Source organism: Amphiura filiformis, chromosome 7, assembly GCF_039555335.1.
Source record: "Amphiura filiformis chromosome 7, Afil_fr2py, whole genome shotgun sequence".
NCBI classification, from domain to species: domain Eukaryota; kingdom Metazoa; phylum Echinodermata; class Ophiuroidea; order Amphilepidida; family Amphiuridae; genus Amphiura; species Amphiura filiformis.
In genome coordinates, this window is record NC_092634.1 from 14,883,329 (window position 1) to 14,904,501 (window position 21,173).

At 36.5% G+C, this 21,173-nt stretch overlaps 2 protein-coding genes across 2 annotated transcripts in view; one reads left to right on the top strand and one right to left on the bottom strand.

Moving 5' to 3' along the window:
* Positions 1 to 9,235, bottom strand: part of LOC140156781 (protein ELYS-like) — a 43,637-nt gene extending 34,402 nt beyond the window's left edge. The window contains exons 1-6 of the mRNA XM_072179749.1: positions 9,119 to 9,235; positions 7,254 to 7,409; positions 5,727 to 5,983; positions 2,808 to 3,078; positions 834 to 1,014; positions 29 to 154 (exon numbers count right to left, since the gene is read on the bottom strand). Coding sequence (XP_072035850.1) covers positions 29 to 154; positions 834 to 1,014; positions 2,808 to 3,078; positions 5,727 to 5,983; positions 7,254 to 7,386 — 968 coding nt within the window. The 5' untranslated portion in view covers positions 7,387 to 7,409; positions 9,119 to 9,235. The remainder of the gene's footprint in view (positions 1 to 28; positions 155 to 833; positions 1,015 to 2,807; positions 3,079 to 5,726; positions 5,984 to 7,253; positions 7,410 to 9,118) is intronic.
* A 793-nt stretch (positions 9,236 to 10,028) lies between these two features.
* The window catches only part of LOC140156783 (uncharacterized), a 267,392-nt gene continuing 256,247 nt past the window's right edge, over positions 10,029 to 21,173 (top strand). Inside the window, exon 1 of the mRNA XM_072179762.1 lies at positions 10,029 to 10,232. Coding sequence (XP_072035863.1) covers positions 10,217 to 10,232 — 16 coding nt within the window. The 5' untranslated portion in view covers positions 10,029 to 10,216. The remainder of the gene's footprint in view (positions 10,233 to 21,173) is intronic.

Below are 21,173 nucleotides of genomic sequence, written 5' to 3' on the forward strand. Positions count from 1 at the left end.
TTCAACTGGAATAGGCCATTACACTTACTTGGAATCAGTAGCCAGTGGGCCTCTTCCAACCCATAAATAACAGAAATATTGTGGGTCATCCTCAGGCTCTTGATACGCAAAATGCGTTACTGGAAAAGCCTGCTGAGTCAATGGACTGCTATACCTGTACACATAAATCATACAAATGTAAAAGTAAATTATATGTAAATCATGATTCATTTGGTAAATTATCCATTTTGTATACAGATAATGAAGTAACAAGAAAGGTCTTTATAACTTAAGGTACACAAAACAGTACTTTAATGTATGACACAGCTCTGGGAAAAACAAACCACCTAACATACAAATAAACAAAAACAAATTTAATTATAATCGAAATATCCCAATGTAGATCATCTGAACCAACTCAGTACGCACAGATATTTGTGTTGAGCATTCAAGCATACAATGCAATGACCATCCCCTCTGTGGTCACCATCTGTGGTAGGGATTTGTCTAAGTAACAGGAAGAAGTGATCATATTTTTTTTATAAGAATTTACTTATTTATTTATCTTCAAACCTGATGAATCTATTCAGTGACAAAATCAAACTACAGGCATGAGATGAGACAGAAGTTCAATCAAAAAACAGGAAAAACACCTAAAAAGAGGAAAATTAATGAAAGGAAGAAAAACTCAGAAAGGAGGAATTCCTCTAATCCGAGAAAGAATCTCATCCCTGAACTAATTTAGTCTCTACAGAAAATAGTCCCCCCTCTTTCTTTTGTCTTTGGCATAAATGCCCAGGAGAAAGGAGGAAAAAACCATGACTATGGCCAAGGATACTTTTTTTTTTACTTACTCTATCATAGGCACACAGAGTTTCCAAAGCTGGAAACCTCCAAAGTTGAATCCTACAGCCAGCGATCCAATTTGACTGACATATTTCATCGCTGTTACAGACACTTCACTGGGATAGAGACTCTTCACCGTCATTCCATTGGGCATGTCGTAGTTGAAAGAACGAAATGTATGACAATTGGCTGAAAAATGAACAAGTGGAAATTAAGCTCTACAGGCAAATGCACTAAGAAAGCTATAACATTACAAACAGTTCTAAAGAAATTACACACATACCGTAGTTAGTTATCACGGTTATAGTAAAGTGGCAAGTTTTACGTGTGACAGAAAAACGGACAAATCCACAGAATTTAAGAAAAAAACCACAGAAAACACAGAAAGTCACAGAAAACGTGTTTTGCAGATAAAATATTGAGAATGTGAGGTAAAATTAATGAAAATGAATCAACCTTAAAACAACTAGACATAGAGTAAATTACATCATGGAAAATCACGTAATTTAGTATCCAAGACCACGCACGGAAAATCACGGAATTCGGTGTTTTAAATCACAGAAAACTTGCCACTCTAGGTTTACTTATAGTTCATCTATGGGAAGCCAGCATGTTGGATCATCATCCACTGTGATCAGAAAGTGTAAATGTCATTTTTCAGCAATGGTCATAATATACCGTAACCTATAAAGAGGTGCCACTAATTTGTTTTATAATATCTAATATATATGGATTATGTGCAGTGCAATAATTTTTTTGTGTAATATTTATAGTGTATTTAAGGGGGTACTACACCCCTGGCCATTTTTGTGCCTATTTTTCCATTTTTCTCCAAAATTATAGCGCATTGGTGACAGATAAGATATGTATATTATAGGAGCAAAGACTACAACTACTGCACTGAAAATTCAGCAACTCAAGGCAAGTAGTTATTGATTTATTGATCAAATATTGGGTTTCCCTCATTTTTGACTGTAACTCCACAACTGTTGTCTGTGCTGAAATAAAATTTCCAGTGCAGTAGTTGTAGTCCTTGCCCCTATAATATACATATCTTAGGGCTCATTTTGTTAAAATCCTGGGCAGGGTGTATCACCGATGCATATAGTCCATCCGTTTTATGACCGAGCTTTCCCGAGGCGCGCGCTTAGCGAGGGGAATCCTGCCTTCTTTCTGTGTGAAAACGTGGTAGGGTATTTCAATATGAGCCCTTACTTGTCACCAATGCGCTATAATTTTTGAGAAAAATGCAAAAAATAGGCACAAAATTGGGCAGGGGACGGGGTGTAGTACCCCCTTAAGTGAATAAAGGCATTTTGCCTCACATACAATGTCGAAAGATAAAAAAAAAAAAAAAAAGAGGTGCCACTTCTATAACTGTTTCATGCATGAACAATTTTTGAGCTAAAAAATGTAGTATCTTTCTACCTTATAACTTATCGGAACCAACTGACCTGTTTTAAAGTACGCATGTCCTGGATGAAGGGTTGATAAATGATAACTATGAATCCAACCGATGTGGTCATATGAGCACACACTTACATTATATGTGACATGGTTTATCGAAAGGAGACACTTTTGGGCAGGATCGTAAATGGAGAAATAGCAAAAAATCTGCCCGGGTTGATTTGTTCACAATTTGGGTTTGTTGCAAATGTGTGATGTTAATAATGTTTAAAATATTGTCTGGCATAATATAACTGGCTGGCATCTTGTATTTTTCGAGACATTTTTCAAGGTAATTCCTACTTTTAATATTGTCAATAATATTTTTAAAAGCTGATATCTCAATTTCCAATTTTATAATATCATAACTTTCAATATCTTCCCTTGGGAATGTCCGATTTCATTGGGGAAAACAGCATTGTGGAGCAAAATATCTCTATATTTAAGATATGTAAAGCACTCAAAATTGATAACCTGCCCAAAAGAGTTTCTTTTTGATATACCATGTCACATATATATAATTTCATTCTACTTACAATTAATTTCTTCTGCAAGGTGGTCACCTTTGATGACCAGCTTTTCTCTCAGCAACTCCACATCTTGCGTCCTGGGGGTGACCATTCTGATTTGTCTGGCGGTCATCTCATCCGAGTAATCCTCCTCATCAAGACAAAGGTCCACCAAGTAGACGTGTCCCCCTTTGGTTCCCACAGCAATGATGCCAAAGAAGCAGCGCAGGTGCTCGCTGAGGGCAAAGTTGGGGGCGTTGACTCCACCGCATGATGTGACGGGCTCAACGGCTGTGACCTGCATTGGAAGGTAAATAACATGGGTAGCAGTGATTCACAGGTTTAAACTGATGCATGCCATTATCAATCTTTAAGGGTAGAATAATGGAAGACTCATTCGTACACGCCCAAATTTGAGATTTTTTAATATTTATGAACACTAAGATGTATTCTTTCACTTGAAACTGGTAAAATACAACTTGGCCTTAAAATTCAAAAATAATGAAGTTGGAAAAGGGCCATGTTTGGAAAAGGGCCATGTTCTCTTCCATTACTCTGCCCTTAAGGTTACGGAGGGTGAAAATTCCACTCAACTTGTCTTTTGTTTTTTTATTTTTATTTATGAAGTATATGTATATATTAAACATCTCAGAGATGTAGATTGAAAAAATTGTATCAACAAAGTATTTTTTAAATTATTTTTGTGTATCAATATTTGCTCTAGATATCCCACAGCACTAATTCTTTTTTAAAGACAGTTCTTGTTTTAAGGGGACACTACACTAAATCCTTCCGCATTTGGTGTAACTCATGGAAGAAAGAGGTGTGAGGGGCTATCATTTTCTTTGGAAGGGGGAATCCCAAATATACATGGGGGGCCCGTGGGTTAGATTTTAAAAGGTATGCCAATATTTCCTGTCATCCTCCCCTGGCCCTGCTCTCGGCCAGCCTAACTTTGCCAATGTGGAAACTTTAAATGGCCTAGATATTATGATGCAGATTAGAATGTTTCTGTAGTGTTTCCTAAGCCTTAAAAGATGCACTGTAAATGTTTGCCAAAAACTGCTCCCCCCTCCCCCATTCTACCCTCCCCCAGGACTCATAATTATTATGCACCTAGTTACTTTATTGTATTTTCACATGTATTTCAATGGGACATTTATTTAGTGATGTGCCCCCCCTTATAGTGATTATTATTCCAGTGCATGAACTGGCAACCCTATCATTTTCATTTGATTGCTAAAATCACTGAAGCATATGCACAGTGGAGCATGAGTATTCAACCAGCACTATACTAGACAAAATCAATAACATAAGTACTATCACCTTGGCCCTGGCAACACTAACTAGCATTGTAAACAAGTTAGCACATGGTTTGAACATGATAATAGATAGTGTGGAAGTTTTGGCAGAAATTTGTCAATTTCTGCAAGTTTTGTGAAAATCAATTGATACTTCCCATGCAGTATGGATTATCAGTAGTAATACAGGAGCACTGCACCTGGAATATATTGGGATTGTGAATTGATACTGTGAAATAGCAGAAAATGTGAGTACTTGAAACTAAATGTGTGGATATCTCAGAACTCCATTTTGGACCATTTGGCCTGATATGCTGAGATGAAATAAATTATTTTTAATGTTTCCCGTAGCTGATTCATAAAATTTTGATATGCATGTGTTAGCTGATACTTCAAAGAAATAATGTAGGGAATAATTGTGTCAATATATTGGCACACTAAATTAATATTGTTGTTGCAAAAAAAGACTACATTTACCCCATCATTTTCATTGACATTCTGTGAACATGTAAGCTTACTGTTTTAAATCAGGAGGACCTATCGAAAGAATAAATAGGTACATTATTTCATTGGTTTGTTTGTAACACATATGCTTGAAATCGCAATGAAATCGGACCCTCTCCCCATATTTTCCTGGCCTCTTTCCCAAAAAACCTCATGCTCATGAAATTGAACACAAATTGAAACACTTACAAAGTACATTTGTGTATGAGCTATGACGTTAAAAAGTATTACAATAATAATCATTAGAGTGTCAACTTTAAGATGAAGTATGATTTTTAGGCCTGCCATGTTTATTTTTTGAAAAACAAAATATTTTAGGTGGCTACGTGCAGCCAATTTGCCTACACAAAAGTTCAAAATCCTGTATAACCTTAAGTGCATTTAATAACCGTCAGCATGATTATTTTAGGAAGATTTGATTTGTTATGTTCACTTCTGTCATGCATTTTTTCCTCTCTGTGTACTGTACCCTTTCATACCTTAATGATTCTCCCTGTACTCTTTTATTTGCAGAGCCTGACATATTCTTTATCAACGTCAGAATTAGTGCATAACAAGAACATTATAAACCGTAAGTACTATGTATTTCAGGAGAAAAATTAACATGCAATTTGAATGTGTTCTAACTAAGCTCATTTTCTATTTAGGACAATATCTGGTAGAAACAAGGAGATTAGAACCTAAGAGTACCGACTCAAACTTGACCCGTATGCAATGCTATACTGGCAAATCCACCTTTTTGGTTTGTCGCTCATAGCGGGCAAATAGTGTACCTCCTGCTTCTATCGGCGAAATGGGACCATATTGGCATCATTAAGTTTGAGCATTACAAAGTTTTGTGCAACCATTACCATCACTTAGCATTCGTTTTTGGCTCAATGCATTGCATATTGCAATAAACTACGCACTTTGAGTTAAAGTTTGCCGGGTATATAGCGAAATTATTTTGCCCTTCATAAGCAACATGCATACATGGCTGAGTTGGTACTCTTTGGTTCTACCTCACTGGGAAGAAACCGCAGGTTTTTATGCCCTCAGACATATCAACTGAACATTGTTAAATGTCGTCAATTGGGTTTTAATCCCCATACTTATAATTGATCCTATTCATATCGAGTGATGTCATCAGCCTCTTTCTTACCATATAAGGTACATCAACAGCCATGACCACCCTTGACACCCTAGGGTCATAGATACACAGCCTTCCTTCGCTGCTCTGTTTCCTCAACCCAACAATGAGTTTACTGCTTCCTTTGTACTCATACTCCTTGACACATGTGATGCTGATATCAGTGCTACCTGTAGAATGCCCAAAACAAAATGCTGATATCCTGCTGCCATTGCTTGTGTCTATGATCTCCAGATTTGAATTCCTTGCCAGCCAGCCCCATTTTCCACCTGTTTATGAAGAGAGGAATTGTTTGAAAAAAACCAAAAAAACATTATATGTTACTGTTCATGGGTCAAGATCTGTACACATTTTAAACTATTTTGGTTTTTTTTTAACATTGGCTTTTTAGTTTATTTTGTTTTTGTTTCCATTTATTCAAATTAATGAAACACCTTTATAAGAAAGATTGTAACTTCCACACTGACACAATTATAGGACAATCATTCATAGTTTTAGCGTTCTTTGATGCTAGATTACATCCATGGACCACCTTGTCAAATATATTGTGAAATTAATTATATTAATTGGTAACATTCGGTAAATGCCAGGCAAAATCAAATATGACAAACAATAAATTAAAAAGAATGCATACCGTACAAGATTTACAAAAGATGAGATTGTGATTAAATTTGTGAACTGATTATCTTAAATGTAACCTACAGTGTATGGTTTGTTCTCAAATTTTATCTATAAAACTATACTTTTCCTTATTTATCATGTTCATTGTCATTTGATTTTCAGTCGTCTAGCTTTGTCGTACATTTTGTAACTTTCAATCCATTGGAAACAAGAAGTGGTCAAGTGGAGCAGTATGCAATTTTTCTTTTCCCTTTTAAACATGGTTGCAATGCTCATCTCTGTTCAACTGTTCAACACGCATATTAATCCTCACAAAGATTCTTGGTAAGTTTTGAGTGAAGCAAAGATGACATGCTGATTTTCAAATCCATATAATTTTGACATTTTGAAACTCATTCGCACAAAATTTCCTAGCAATTTTCAAGAATCCAGATTTATTTATTCTGTGTAACAACATTCTACCACTGGATCGAAATAACCAGTTTCCTCCACTACCGGTTTTCTTTCTCTCTCCTTCCAAATATTCCTCCTTTAGCATTTTTCTATCAATCACAATGAAATAGTAAGGATTCCAAACAAATAGGTTGTCCAAATGCCAAATATTTATAAACCCAGCAATGTTTGTGACCCGACTCTAGTTCTACAAAAAATGCTTGTAAGTTGTAAGGGCTCATATTGAAATACCCTACCACGTTTTCACACAGAAAGAAGGCAGGATTCCTCGCTAAGCACGCGCCTCAGGAAAGCTCGGTCATAAAACAGATGGATTATATGCATCAGTGATACACCCTGCCCAGGATTTTAATAAAAGAAGGCTAGCACAGGAAAGCTGCAGGATGGCGCACCTTCCTGTGTAAGGGAATTTCAATATGAGCCCTAACAAGTAAAAACATTCAAATAAAACTGTCAGTCACTTACCTGTACTTATTCCTCCAAAGATGCACACATCACCAGATGACGATGAATTCAGACTCTTCTGCAGCAGCTGTAAGGTGGCACTGTTGAAGGACAGGTGATCTGATGTCCAATGTGGTGCAGTGGATGCCTTCATTCTCAGATGCTAATAATCCCAGACTGAACACATTAAAGAAAACAAATTTCAGTTTACTTATAAAAATTTTATTTCTCTCTTGCACGTAGTGAGTAAACCCATGCGGCAGCCTAAAACCCGGGCCTAAAAAGCACAGTCGGGTGAATCGGAAGTCTAGGCTGTAATTATTTAGGCATTGCTTGAAGGCGAGTCCTCGGTCCAAAAGCATGTGTAAATTAGTGCTGCAGGCCCATCGATATGTAGGGCCCCGTAACAGTTATTCACCAAAGTCAGTAATTAAGACGGACTCACTGATGCTCAACATCAACATGATCTATCCATGCATGATTTAGTAATTGCGAGTCTCACGTCTTATAGGCCTAAAGTGTCAGTGGACCAAAATGCAAAATGTTGCAAATATTGAGTTTGGGCCTTTTTTTGTTGAAAGCAATAATGTAAATAAATAGTATAAAAATGATGCATCGAAATGGCTTCAATTCGACCTTCATTTTGCAAAATTTCCCAACTTCTGAGGGGGGGTGTTGCCTTCAAATGGATAAACAACTCATTGGCCGTTTTCGCTACTGTATTAGACGCTTGTAAGTTTTAGGCATGGCAATAACTTAATAATTAGGCCTACGAGTAATATTAAATAATGTAACTTTTTCTAACTAAAATTGTACACAATAATATTGTCAAAATCGCCCACCAACTTGATGGCTTCAATTGGGCCTTCATTTTACAAAATTTATAGCAATAATTTAATAGTGAAAACTTGACTATGAATTGGGCCGTCATTTCACAAATTTTCGACTTTTTCAAACTAAATTTTTACATGATCATAGTGCCAAAATGGTCCACGGAATGGCTTCAATTAGGTCCTCAGACACTCCTCCCCCTAGTACAAGGAACTTATAAATATGTTGTCCTCATTCACAAACTGATACTATCTGTTCAATGTAGGCCTATTTAAGGCTAAGACCGTAGGCCTACTGCTGAAGGAATATTACACAGTCAAGAATAGGCTCTGTCATCCGTTGTGGGATCCCTCATTCTCCTAAAACATCAAAACACCTAAAGCGATGCACAATTGCACATATACCGTACTTACTTACGATTGTCTTTTATCTGATATTATCATATTTAATACGCACATTTTGTCAACTTGCCTAGAAAAGTCAAATTTTGCTAAATTTAATCTCTGTGCTATCCTATGCAATTCCCACATCACATCGTTTCCCCGATCATTTTTTTATCCGAAGTTTGGCTGGTTCCCACATGCACAGCTAAAATAATTGACTGGGAATCGGGGATCATTGACATTGAAACGTCAGCCGTTTCAAAATACGCAATGACAGTTAACTTTAATGGCGAGCGGTCCAAATTTTGAGCCATACAAGTTTACGTGGTGAACTACCCCCTCGCGCAAAGCGCTCCGCGTATTATTGACGGTGCCGCGGTGGCATTCCATTGACTCGGGATGCCCGCTTCCGCTTCGCATCGCGATCGCTGCCATATTGTATTTGACAAAGATCGAATTTCTGCCCCCGGTCTACAAATTCCTGGATACGCGCCTGATGTATGTATGACCATAAATTCGTCAACTTCGCCAAGCAATTGCTTCCTGCACGCAGGCTGAAAGTTGACGAATTCGACTACCTGCTGATCCGTCCGTGCATGATGATGGTATTTGTTATGACACGGAAGGAACAGTTCTTAAGCTTTTCACGATTATAAATTGCGTGAGTCGTACCTACAATTTCAAGATCCCTTTCATCAACAATCAAACTATGTTGCGTTGTGATAAACATTAGTTTTTCCAGCAAATCACTCGAGGAAAATACATACAGAACGCGAACGAACCCGCGAGTTGTTGTTGAGAGGTCGAATATTTTATATGTATTTTCGATTATTAATTCTTTAATTAGTAAACACAAGTTTTGCATATATATTCATATAAAAAATAAATTTTTATAAATTTCTATATTTTCAAAGTATTTTTTATTTATATAATTTCGATCAAATGTATTTTAATTGAAAATAATAACATTTAAATTGTGAACGAGGTAGATAATGTGCGTGACCTTTCCACTTTGACCCAAAAACCTGGAAAAGACTACTATATTTTAGGTATAAATATTTTAAATGTCAGTAAAGATGCTTTGATATATGATATTTGAATCTAAATATGGTATATTACAAATACAAACTAGAATATTTCAATGAAACAGTAACTTACTGACCAGATTCAGGACAAATATTTATTATTGTTGCCTTTCGTTGGTACTTTTATATTTTGAAAGTTTTCATTTATCCTCATAGAAATACTATGGTCCAAATCTAAAGTGCCGTCTCTTCTACAAGTTACAATCACTGGGTGAATATGAGATTTATGGGTACCGGCGCAACATAAGCTCTTGTAGAGAGTTTTGTATTTATCATAATTGAAGAGTAATAAAAAATTATTTCATTACTAAATAAAAACACGTAGAAAACGATTCTAAGACGTATTTCAACCAACTCTGACATGTAAATAACGAATTTGATATTCGTTTTTATAATGTTCTGTTTATTATTTGAAAATAATTTGTAACAAAAGCAGTTATTTTTTACATAGGGCAACTTGGAGTTTCTAGATTTCTGTTGTACACACATGCGATAGATCGATGTTTATTTTTCACAGATCAATGAACTCAGATAGACATTCACAATGGATATTGGAATATACTCATCTGGAAGATAAAATTCACATTTCTGCCGTGAATATACCCTAGGATATATATCTTCTGATACTAAGGAAGGATAGTACTATTTTGTATTTTATTTTTGTGACTAAGGAAGGGAAGCAGAGATGGAGAAAATAAAAGGTAAGCTGATTTTTATCTTTTTGTTTTGTGTGACAGTGTGGTGCTGATGCATTAATAGCACACGCCCACAGTCATTCATCTGCAGCAGTGAGGAGAGTCAGCGACTCAGCGTGAGTGTTATGTGCGATGAGTGGTTTATCTCAATGTTTAAAACTGTCTTTTCCTCCAGCTTTTCCTATGCTCTATAAAATATTCACCCGCTGACTATTATTTTTTTTTTGCTATCCTCTGTTTTGCTCTAAAAATAAATGTTGATGGAACCCTGTCCCTGGAAACACTTCACAGCTTTTTAATCCCCTAATGATAATGGCCCTATTCATGTGGTGTGAATCATTCTCACTTGTGGACCACTACTGTCCACTCCTCTCTGGTACTTGAGTATTTTGGATAATCTGATCAGCTATGACAGCTCTTTTGCCTACCTCTCTATGTTTGTAAACAGACCAAGAGGACAACTCCACACCTCAAAAAGACAGAGTTTGTACACCCACAAAATTATAATCCCAATTAGTTCCAATTCCAAAATATAAATCGTGAAAATGAATCAATAAGGCCTAAAAAATTGTTTGATTGAGTGTAACTCAACCGACCCTACCTGGCCCTAGAATTTTTTTCTTTAATATTTTTTCTCAAAAAAAAATTTTAAAAATAAAAAAAAGAAACAAAAAGTTCCAATTTACAGCTTAAAATGTGTGTGTAAAAAAAAAAAAAAAAAAATAGTAATAAGTTTTTAAGTTATTTATTTTTTCGGCTTTGGAGTGTCCCTGGACCTAGACCTAAATGCTAGGACCATTCATGGTTGAATAAAAAAAAAATTGTCTATGTGTTTTGAATAAATTTGTACTCTATGTCATACTCTATTAATGATTTCAAAATGGTCCTAGCATTTAGGTCTAGGTCCAGGGACACTCCAAAGCCAAAAAATAAATAACTTAAAAAAAAAAATTTTAATGTTTTTTTTTTAATTTCTGAAATTTTTCTCGAAGGTGGGACTATACTCGCGTCAGTACGGTACTTCTTGTTTACCATATCCCCTTCCCATTTGAACATTGTACAGCTCTGCACACAAGTTTGTACTAACTTCAACAAGCCTTGGTTTTATTAATATTTCCCCCCATAGTTTTTTGTATGGTATTAAACCCTGGCCCTGTATATTTACCCTTACCCTAGCAAAAGTACACATACTCACACACCCCCCACACCCCAGTCTTTCACACACACAAAACCTCAAAAACACCAATGACCAAATATCCCACTATTTAGATTTATACCAGTGCAACTCAAGTCCAATTTCAGAACACTAAAATTGCCAAAAATGTTCAGCCCAAATCACAGGTCAAAACACCACAAGTTGCCCAATTTTTTCCCTACAACCATTGGTTTCTATCTAGGACAGGAAATTATAGAAAATCATTTTGGACCAATGTCGAGAAGTCACCTAATTTTTGTATTATTATTTTGTTTAAAACTGGTACTGGTTTCTATTTGGGACAGGAAATGTCAGTCAAGTCATGGGAAAACCTTCAAAATTCACCCAATTGGGCTACAAAATCACAGGCCCGGCAACTCGGTAGAAAATTTCCCACCCTTTTCTCACAAAAATAGATGATACACTTGAATGGTCGCTATATTAAGATCTATTGTAGAGTTCATTAGTTTAAATTTATTTGTAAACAGTGTATGATTTTTGAGTGGATGAATGATTCCCTTTGTTTACATGCACACAGCTGCTTTGGGAATTTTTCTGACTCACAACAAAGTTGCAAATTTTAAGCAATAAATTTATAATTTATAAAAATTAATATTAAAAAACAGTCAAGAGACAACAGATCAATTTTTCAATAAAAAAAAACAGTTCCCAAAATAAAAGTGCATGTCCCGTATTTTGACTGACTGAAAAAAGAAGGCAGATTCCAGATGCAGATTCTAAAACTTTGCACTCTGGTGAAAGGTAGCAAGAGCCTTTTGTGTATAGGTGGTTAACTGGTTATGGATGACCAGGCACATATAGCGATAATTTCAATGGATTTGAACTTTTTTTAAAGTCATAACTTTTGGTTCTGCATTTTTTCTCATTGAAAAGGTTCCTGTGACAGAAAACTGATATCGAATATGATCTCCAGTCATACAATGTACTAGAATTAAAAGGGTAAACCAGAATTGAAAATATTAGCTGCTCATCAGTGATCATGATTAACACTGTGCTATAATTGAAGACTGACTATTTGTGTCTAAGCTCCCTATGCGTATATCATCATCACAGATCAACTTTCGTTATACGTGTAGCAGTTGGTAGTAAATGTACAAATAAAATTAATCTCATTATTCCATTCTGTCAATCTCCATTTCACTGTACACGTATGTTCAGGTGAAGTGAATAGATAGAACTTAAATTACACACACCGTACATTGTAATGTCATAATGCTTACAAAAATGTATACCAGGTATACATGTGATAATTAATTCATAGGCAGGGGCATTTCCCAACGGGGTGGGGGCATGGGGGAAAATGCCTCCCAGTCAGAACTCTTGCCCCCCCAGTTTCCCCTGCAGTCAAAACTCAAAATTATGAAAATTTCCACTTTTTTTGCAGCAATATTGTGCAACATTTGTTGATTTTGCCCCCCCTTGAAATTCATTTTGGTCCCCGGAAAAAAATCCTGGCACCGCCACTGTTCATAGGGCCGTTAATTGTTTCTTTTTACTTTCTAATTACAATAGTGTATGCAAATAAATAAACAGTAAACAATTAAACAGTTCTAGATTACTAGTTAAAATATAATTAGTACTTAGTTCATAGTGAATGAGTGAGGGAAGCATGGGTGTGAATAAATGAATGAATAGTGCTAAAATAATGACAAATTATACATTTATATTCATTTGTCAGAATATCATAAATTAAGAATTACCGTAATACTTTTGAATATAAAAAAATGATTAAGCAGTGGAAAAAGATGACATACATTTAGCACTTTATTACCCAGTCTTGACTAATAAAGTTATTTTGCCACCTTTTTTCTCTTCCTCATATGTTTCCTTGTTTTTCTTTCTTTCTTCTTACAAAAATGGAGTTATGTTGTTTTGGGTTGATATGTAAATAAGACCAAAATGCAGATTCAATTGCCCTTTCCAGTTAAACTTCACTTTCAGAAACCAGTAGGCCTATGGTTATCCAATTAAGTGGAAATCAAATTTGGTTCAAATTTGTGACAAAGTTAATAACAAGGTAAGCTATTAAAAGTTCCGTTTGGGGTAATCATTACCAGCAAATCAATTTGCTGGTGACATCTTTATAAGCAATTAATGATATCCTACAGACACCTTACAATTACCCCGTACATGATAATTACTCTACAACAATTAATCTATTTAGTCTGTTAAGGGGGTACTACACCCCTGCCCAATTTTGTGCCTATTTTTGCATTTTTCTCAAAAATTATAGCGCATTGGTGGCAAGTAAGATTATGTATATTATAGGGGCAAGGACTACAACTACTGCACTGGACATTTTATTTCAGCACAGACAACAGTTGTGGAGTTACAGTCAAAAATGAGGGAAAACCAATATTTGATCAATAAATCAATAACTACTTGCCTTAAGTTGCTGAATTTTCAGTGCAGTAGTTGTAGTCCTTGCCCCTATAATATACTTATCTTACTTGTCACCAATGCGCTATAATTTTTGAGAAAAATGCAAAAATAGGCACAAAATTGGGCAAGGGTGTAGCACCCCCTTAAAGATGGGACTCCCAATAGCCATACATGCTAGAATTATGACCTGTACCAAAACTTTGAGGAAATTGTGTAAAGAATATGTGGGTTGAAGGAAAATGATAAGGTTTTTAACAAGAATCCCAGATGTTATGAGATTTAAAATTGATCTTGTGAGGAGGTGTGGATTACTGGAAATGGACCTTACAATCTTTACCCTTAAATCCTGCAACTGAATCTAAAGTTTTGGTGGGAAAATATTAGGAAAAGAAGAAGTTCAAGCACATTGGAAATCTGTGATTCAAGTCACACATAGTAAAATAGGCATAATGCAGGGGGGGCGGGGAGTAGGAGTCAAAAAATTTTCAAAAGAATTTTTTTAAACTAGTAACTGCTATACCATTCACAGTTGGTCTATTACGTTACAACAACACAATTACGTACACATGATTAATCTGTTATATGGCTCTCACAATTTGCCGACAATCACACGTACCTTTGACTACATTTGCCGACAGTCACAGGATTTTGCCGACAGCAGTCAAATTTTGCCGACAAAATTGTGTATTGGGGGGTGTCACACCCCCCATACCCCCCCCCCCTAGCGACGGCCCTGGCATAATGGCTTGCACAGGGAGATCATGGCAGGGGTTGGGAGGGGTACAGCCCCAGTTTGTTCCTAAAGTCATGCCAAATTAGTCCAATTTTGTATGTTTCAGCCACCTAGGCACTTTTAAGTGCCTGGCTAAACTTGAGATTCAGTTGCAGGATTTAAGGGTTACAAGGATTTTAAGGCTCATTTCCAGTAAATTAAGGTTCATTTCCAGTAAATATTACCCATCAGCTTAGTCAGTATTTTCATTTCAATTCTGACATTCTTTGTTTAGTTTTTTTACATAAGGCCTGTACGTGTCATATCTGTGTGACAGTTTCCATGTTATTTTTAAATTTTATTTTTTTAAACTAGTTACATTTTAAAATAAAGATAACAAAAATTACCTGTATCCTTTCCATAACATGTACTACATACACATAAAATCCATCTTTGCTGTAAATTTTAGATCAATTGCAACACTTTTAGATCGCTCCTTCAACTCTGCTCCTTCAACCAACCCTACCCCCTGGCAAAAAGAAGTTCATGTCACTGATATTTTTTGATTATTTAAAGAAATATATATGGTTTTACTGAAATCTTGACATAAGGAAAATGTTCAATTGCCCAACTTTATTCCAGTAATATATGATAATGAATAATGTCGCCAAAAAGTTGTAAAATATTGGGCCATCATGCCAGTGTAAGGCGATGTCAGGTTCTATTGTCATTGTGCATCTTGACCAGCGTTCGAAATTTTGGTTGTCCGGTTGCCCGGGACAACTAAAAAAGTCGCCGGACAACCAAAAATACTGATTCGGTTGTACGCCGGACAACCATAAATCTAGCCAAAAGTCACATTTGTAGGCCTATGGACAACCAAAAACTTAGACGGACAACCAGAAATTGTAATCTAGTTGTACTTGGGACAACCATTTATTTTTCCCAAATTCGAACACTGATCTTGACATTTACAAAGTGATTATATAGCTGAGTACTAATGTTCCAACCAATGGGTCATTGGACTCATCATCTGCAATGAATAACATCCTCCTTACCATGCTTACACCTGCAATCATGTATGATTAGCTAAATCATATGAGCACAACAGGATCATTTCCTTTGGATGAAATTATCTCCTACCTCATGACTCATTGCATAGTTACCATGACAACCACATCATGTATTCCTAAGTTCAAGTTGTGAGTGTTCTTAGATTGGTATTATGGTAATGTGTCAATATTAGAATTTGTCTGATGACTTTGGTAATCCTCTTGAAACATGACTGAAAATAATACACTTAAACAGGATAGTAAAATTCTTTCCTTGAGTCTGAACTTTACATACATACATATACATGTAGGCTCCAGATTTGTTCGACTGAACTCAAATGACTGGGACTCAACTCGACATTTTGGGATTTGAGATTTGACCTATATAAATATCCAAAATAACTCAAACTTTATGACTTGGGCCTCGAGACTTCAATGACTCGACTCAACTTGAGACTTGAGCCCCCAAATTATTTTACTGGACTCAAACCCTTGATGATTCGACTTGGTGACTGGACTAAAAGTCTGCTGAGTGTTTTAGGGGAATGAATGTTTCAACAACCCCCATATTGAATAGGTGTAGATTTCTTTTGTAACCATGATTGTTTAGTTCATGACCTAGTTGTATGTGAGCACCTGTTTTGTTTACATTTCAAGGGCTATTATTAACACACCATTGGAAAGGGGTGCTACAGCTGTATTCCCAACCTTTCCTATGTTCTACATGTAATATAACCTGGCCAAGGTGTAGAAGTACATTTTATAGGATCAGAGTTGCTGAAATTGACATTGAATTTTTACAATGCTTGTTTAAATAGTTTCCTACTGAGTAAAAGAAATTAAACAGGGTTCAAGTTTAAGTAAATAAATAAATGGTTATGTGTCCCCTGTCACAGTCACCCTGCCTGACTGACTGACTGAATTGTCTGAATGTGTGAATGAAAGACCTAAATAAGGGGTGGTGCAATAATTATATGTACCCCGGTGGTGAATTCTCAAAATGGTCTGCCAAAATTAAACTTGCCCCCCCTCCCCTTTGGCCGTTGGTTCGATGTGCAAAAACCTTTGCCCCCCCCTTTTGGTGTGCCAAAAAATTTTTGCCCCCCCCCCCCTTACACATGCAAGATTTTGGGGAACCCGAATTTAAAACCTTAAATTGTCTTACCATATAATGCAAGCGCAGCGAGGAAGAAATTTTGCATATTTGAACATGTTCCTAACATTTTCCTACGCCTTTTAGGGCATAATATAGAAACGGTGCCCAAAATATCTGTGCCAAATATTGCTTGCCCCCCCTTCGACCTGCCAAAAATGCTTGCCCCCCCCTTTTGGCCTGCCAAAAAAGCTTTGCACCCCCCTATAATTCACCACACCGGGGGTACACATAATTATTGCACCACCCCTAATTGAGCACCAACAAGTAAAGGGACAACATTTTTGCCAAGAAAAATGAATTCACATATGCTGGACCCAATGACGTAGATAAACCTTATTTACAGGTACTCTACAAACCTGACTTGGGCCCGGTGGGTTCAGTCTTCACTGACAATGTGTACGCATGATGGTTCCAATTTGGGGTACTTTTCAAGAAATGTCCGCGAAATTTTCGAGGACAAAATTGTTCGCGATTGTCCAAATTAGGGGTGTTTTGGAGCAAAATTGTCCTCAAAATGAAAAATAGGGTGTATTTCTAGGACTTTCGTCCTCGTTTTCCCGCTACAGTTTTCGTTATTGTCCTCATTTCCCCGTGAAATAGGGAGAAAATTCAAAAGCGTCCTTGAAATGGTAAAAATAGGGTATTTATTTCGGAAAAATGTCCTCGATTCCTCGTGATAAGGGGTGAAATGAAAATCGTCCTCAAAATGATAAAAATAGGGGAGGTATTTGGGGAAAATTTTCCTTGATTTCGCAAGCAAAATAGGGGTAAAATTGCTGCAAATGTCCTCGATTCCCCGTGAAATAGGGTCATTTTCAAATCCTGGAACGGTCATCCGTCCTACCTTTAAATACAAACTGAACCCACCGGGGACTTGGGTGAGGATTTTTTAGTCCCAGAAACTTTGCAGAGCCTCTCATCCTGCTCCAAACAGATCATGCACTCAAACTCATTACAGTAACCATTGAACTAGATTGACCCACTGAAATCTGCAAGGTGAACTTTGGTTACTTTCAAGATGGCTCTGATTGATTAATTGATAAACTTGACTGTGATCATGACAAAGGTCATATAAATATAGATGTTGAGAGTGGGTGTGGGGTCATATTGGGGTTCTCTGTCTGCCAATGAGGATGTAAATCTTTTACAAGTAGCTACAACACTAGGCAGATGATCCAATGTGATAATAACAAGTGGGTGTGGTTTTGTCTTCCCTGAGTTTGAAAAGGAGGAAAACAATTTGGATGGTATTGTTCATTTTTGTTGAAAAATTATTTTGACTGCAACACAAGTAAGGTTATACTCTCGGCTGGGGTTCAAAAAATTTGTATGGGGAAGTGCCACACAGACTTTCGGATGCTGACTTTCAGTACACCTACTTTTTGCCGATTTTGCAACCCATCATACCAATTTTTCACAAAAAGCACCCAAGTTTACCCAAATTGGGTGATTTTAAGGGCACCTTTGCCCACTAAAAACTCACCCATTGATATATCAAAATCCCTGAAAAGGTACCCCCAAAACTGTGGCACATCCCTGTACACCTTAATTAAACCAAGAAGCCCCCCCCCCCCCCCTTAGCTTTCTGAATGCAGTTTTAACAAAAGAGGCATGAGCTCCTTGTATCATTTGTATCATAGTTGAATGTTAAACACCAAAATGTAATGGAGTATAAAAGCTTAATTTAAAAAGGTGCACCAACCTAGGGGCTCTTACCTCTGCTCTGGGCAATTGGTTGCTCTCCAAAATCAGAAAAGTGCTCAAATTTATGTTCATGGAGATGATGTGCTCAAATTCTGTAATGTCCATGAATCAATGCAGTTAAACCAATAAACGAACATCAGGCCCGTACAAGGAGGTATGGGGTGTAGCGAGCAAAAAAATCAGGGTTTTTACGCTCTATTGGTAAAAAAAGGTCCAAATTTTGGGGAGAAAGTCCACTTTTCACAAAATTGCCCCTCCCCCCTCTTGAAAAAAGTCCATTTTTTTTCAAAATCAGCACCCCCCAAAAAAAATCAATGGGTATGGGCCTGACACACATATGATACTGTAATGAGATTCATTACCTGTGGATGAAAAGGGTTTTGGGAATTGATCATAACTCTGAAGTGATTCAAGGTGTAGCTATATATCATCCTACTTGACATCCATTTTAACCATGATTTAGGACCTTTTCCTAAACCAATAGCCCCTTAGGGGTTCGGCAGTTGATGTGATGAGTGTAGACATTGTTCCCAGTGAACTCAAACTGACCATGGAGTTGAGATGAATGAAAATACTGTGTTGTAAAAAATGACCTGAAGCATCCAAATAAACTTGAGATGGAGTTGGCTACCTGTATCATTGAAGGCCTATGCCTGTATGTAGTATAATGTACCTTGGGTGCCCACTAATTGGTGTTTCGATTAGGGATCTACAGGGTGTATCAAAATGATTGGTACCGACGACTTTTCATTTTTTGCCGAATTATTTTACTATTTTGTGTACCAGTTTGGGGTTAATTGTTTAAATATTTGTAATTATAATAGTTTTATCTTCTCTAAGAATTTTAGATCATAAAGATACTACATTCTTGTCAGAAGTTACGTGATTCTAAAGGAAAGTAGGTGTTTTTACACTTTTCATTGTAACGCTGGATCAGTAGCGCACCATTTTCAAAGCTCTATTTTGCTACAGATACCTTGTGTGAATGATAATATGTTGAAAATCATGGAAATGCCTCTTCCCTTACCTATTTCTTCATTCATAATGTTATATAAATGTTCTAATCATTGGTTGAGAGTAATATTATTGACTTGAATAATTTAGGTGGGGTAAAAGAAGTTTGTGTATCAACGGCTTCCAGGTCGGTAATTTAAATTGTAGTATTGAGGTTACTAAGTAGATGGTGTGGCAGAATGGCTATAGACTGTAGACAGTGTAGGTTATGTTAGACCTGGTAAAAGTTATTGGAATGGCTCCACAGTATTCCACACTTCAGCATGCTTTCATAGTAAAGAATCACTGGTTGACACAAAGCTATGGAGGAGTGCAGAGAAGATTTAGAAGACAGTTTCCAAGAGCAAGGAGTATCCCATGCAAACTTGCTATAATTTGCAATGTTTCAAAATTTGATATGGGCAGTTATAGGATGGATCCATCCCAGGTGTTAAGTTCATTCAAGATAGAGCTTCACCTCACACTGCCAGAGTCGTAAGGCAGGGACTTCAGGAACTGTCTTTCTAAAAGCATGTAAAAGCAATTTTATGTTATGTAGACTAAGATATTGAAGAGCATGAATGCAATAAATTGTTCAAGCAGTGAACCTATTCATTTTGTGTTGTGTAAGTAAAACCATGATTATGTTGATCTTCGTTTAAATGACAATAGCTCCCAGATGCATCAACCTATCATCTTCATATTATTAGATCGATAAGTTAACATATGATCCTTTCTATTTATTGTAAAAAAACTATATTAATTAGTAATTTTATATTTTTTATATATTTTTGAAAATGTCACATAGCCCGGTACCAATCATTTTGATACACCCTGTATACTGTATGCAGTAGGTGTTTCAACATAGATCTATGGTTTCGATTAGGGATAGATATGAAAGCAAGATGGAGAATTTGTGAGTTATCACTCTCAGATGTGGAATTGAAATTTGTTGGAATGAGTTATAGGTCTACATGTGGAAATAATGTGGTACTCATCATGTCAAGCACCTACACAAGCAACGCCACACCCTAGCAATTAAAAAATCCTTATAATCTAGAACTAGCCTCGTTTGCAAACTGTAATGCCCCTCGAATAGTGTGAACGAAGAAAGATCACAAACAGCGATGACAGCCAAGTTTTATTGTTATCTCATTAATTGATTTTAAATTTCGGTAATGTATATTTGTAATGTATTTGTAATATCATTTCCCATGTTCTAATGTGCCATTTTGTTGCAAGAGGAAAATAAAAGCCCTGTTTGGGTCATGAGAAACAAAAAAAACCAGCGATGACACTCAAATAGTATGGTACTTAAATTGAAGCGAGCAATAAACAACTTTTGGTTGCTCTATTGGGCTATGAGTATCAGAGTCTATTACCCACAGTGAAACTTTGTTAGAGGGGCTGATTCAAAGTAACAGTTATAGGTTTACGCGTATCACTTATTGGGAGTGAAATTGTACGAATGAATGCACACATACTGAGATGTTGATGCGTCTAATGCATGAGCCTCGAAGGCATACAAAACGAAAAAACTGCATATAGTACACAGAGTGCCATTTTACGCGAACGAAAGCACTGCGAATATGGAGCGCCATTATACAAAATCAATGCACTCCGCGTTTTTTTCTAACTGCTTTTCTGATTGGTTGCTTTGATATTGGAGTGTATATCTTAATCATGTTTTAATCAAATCTTGGTCTGGGCTAGTACAGCTAGGCTTCTGGGC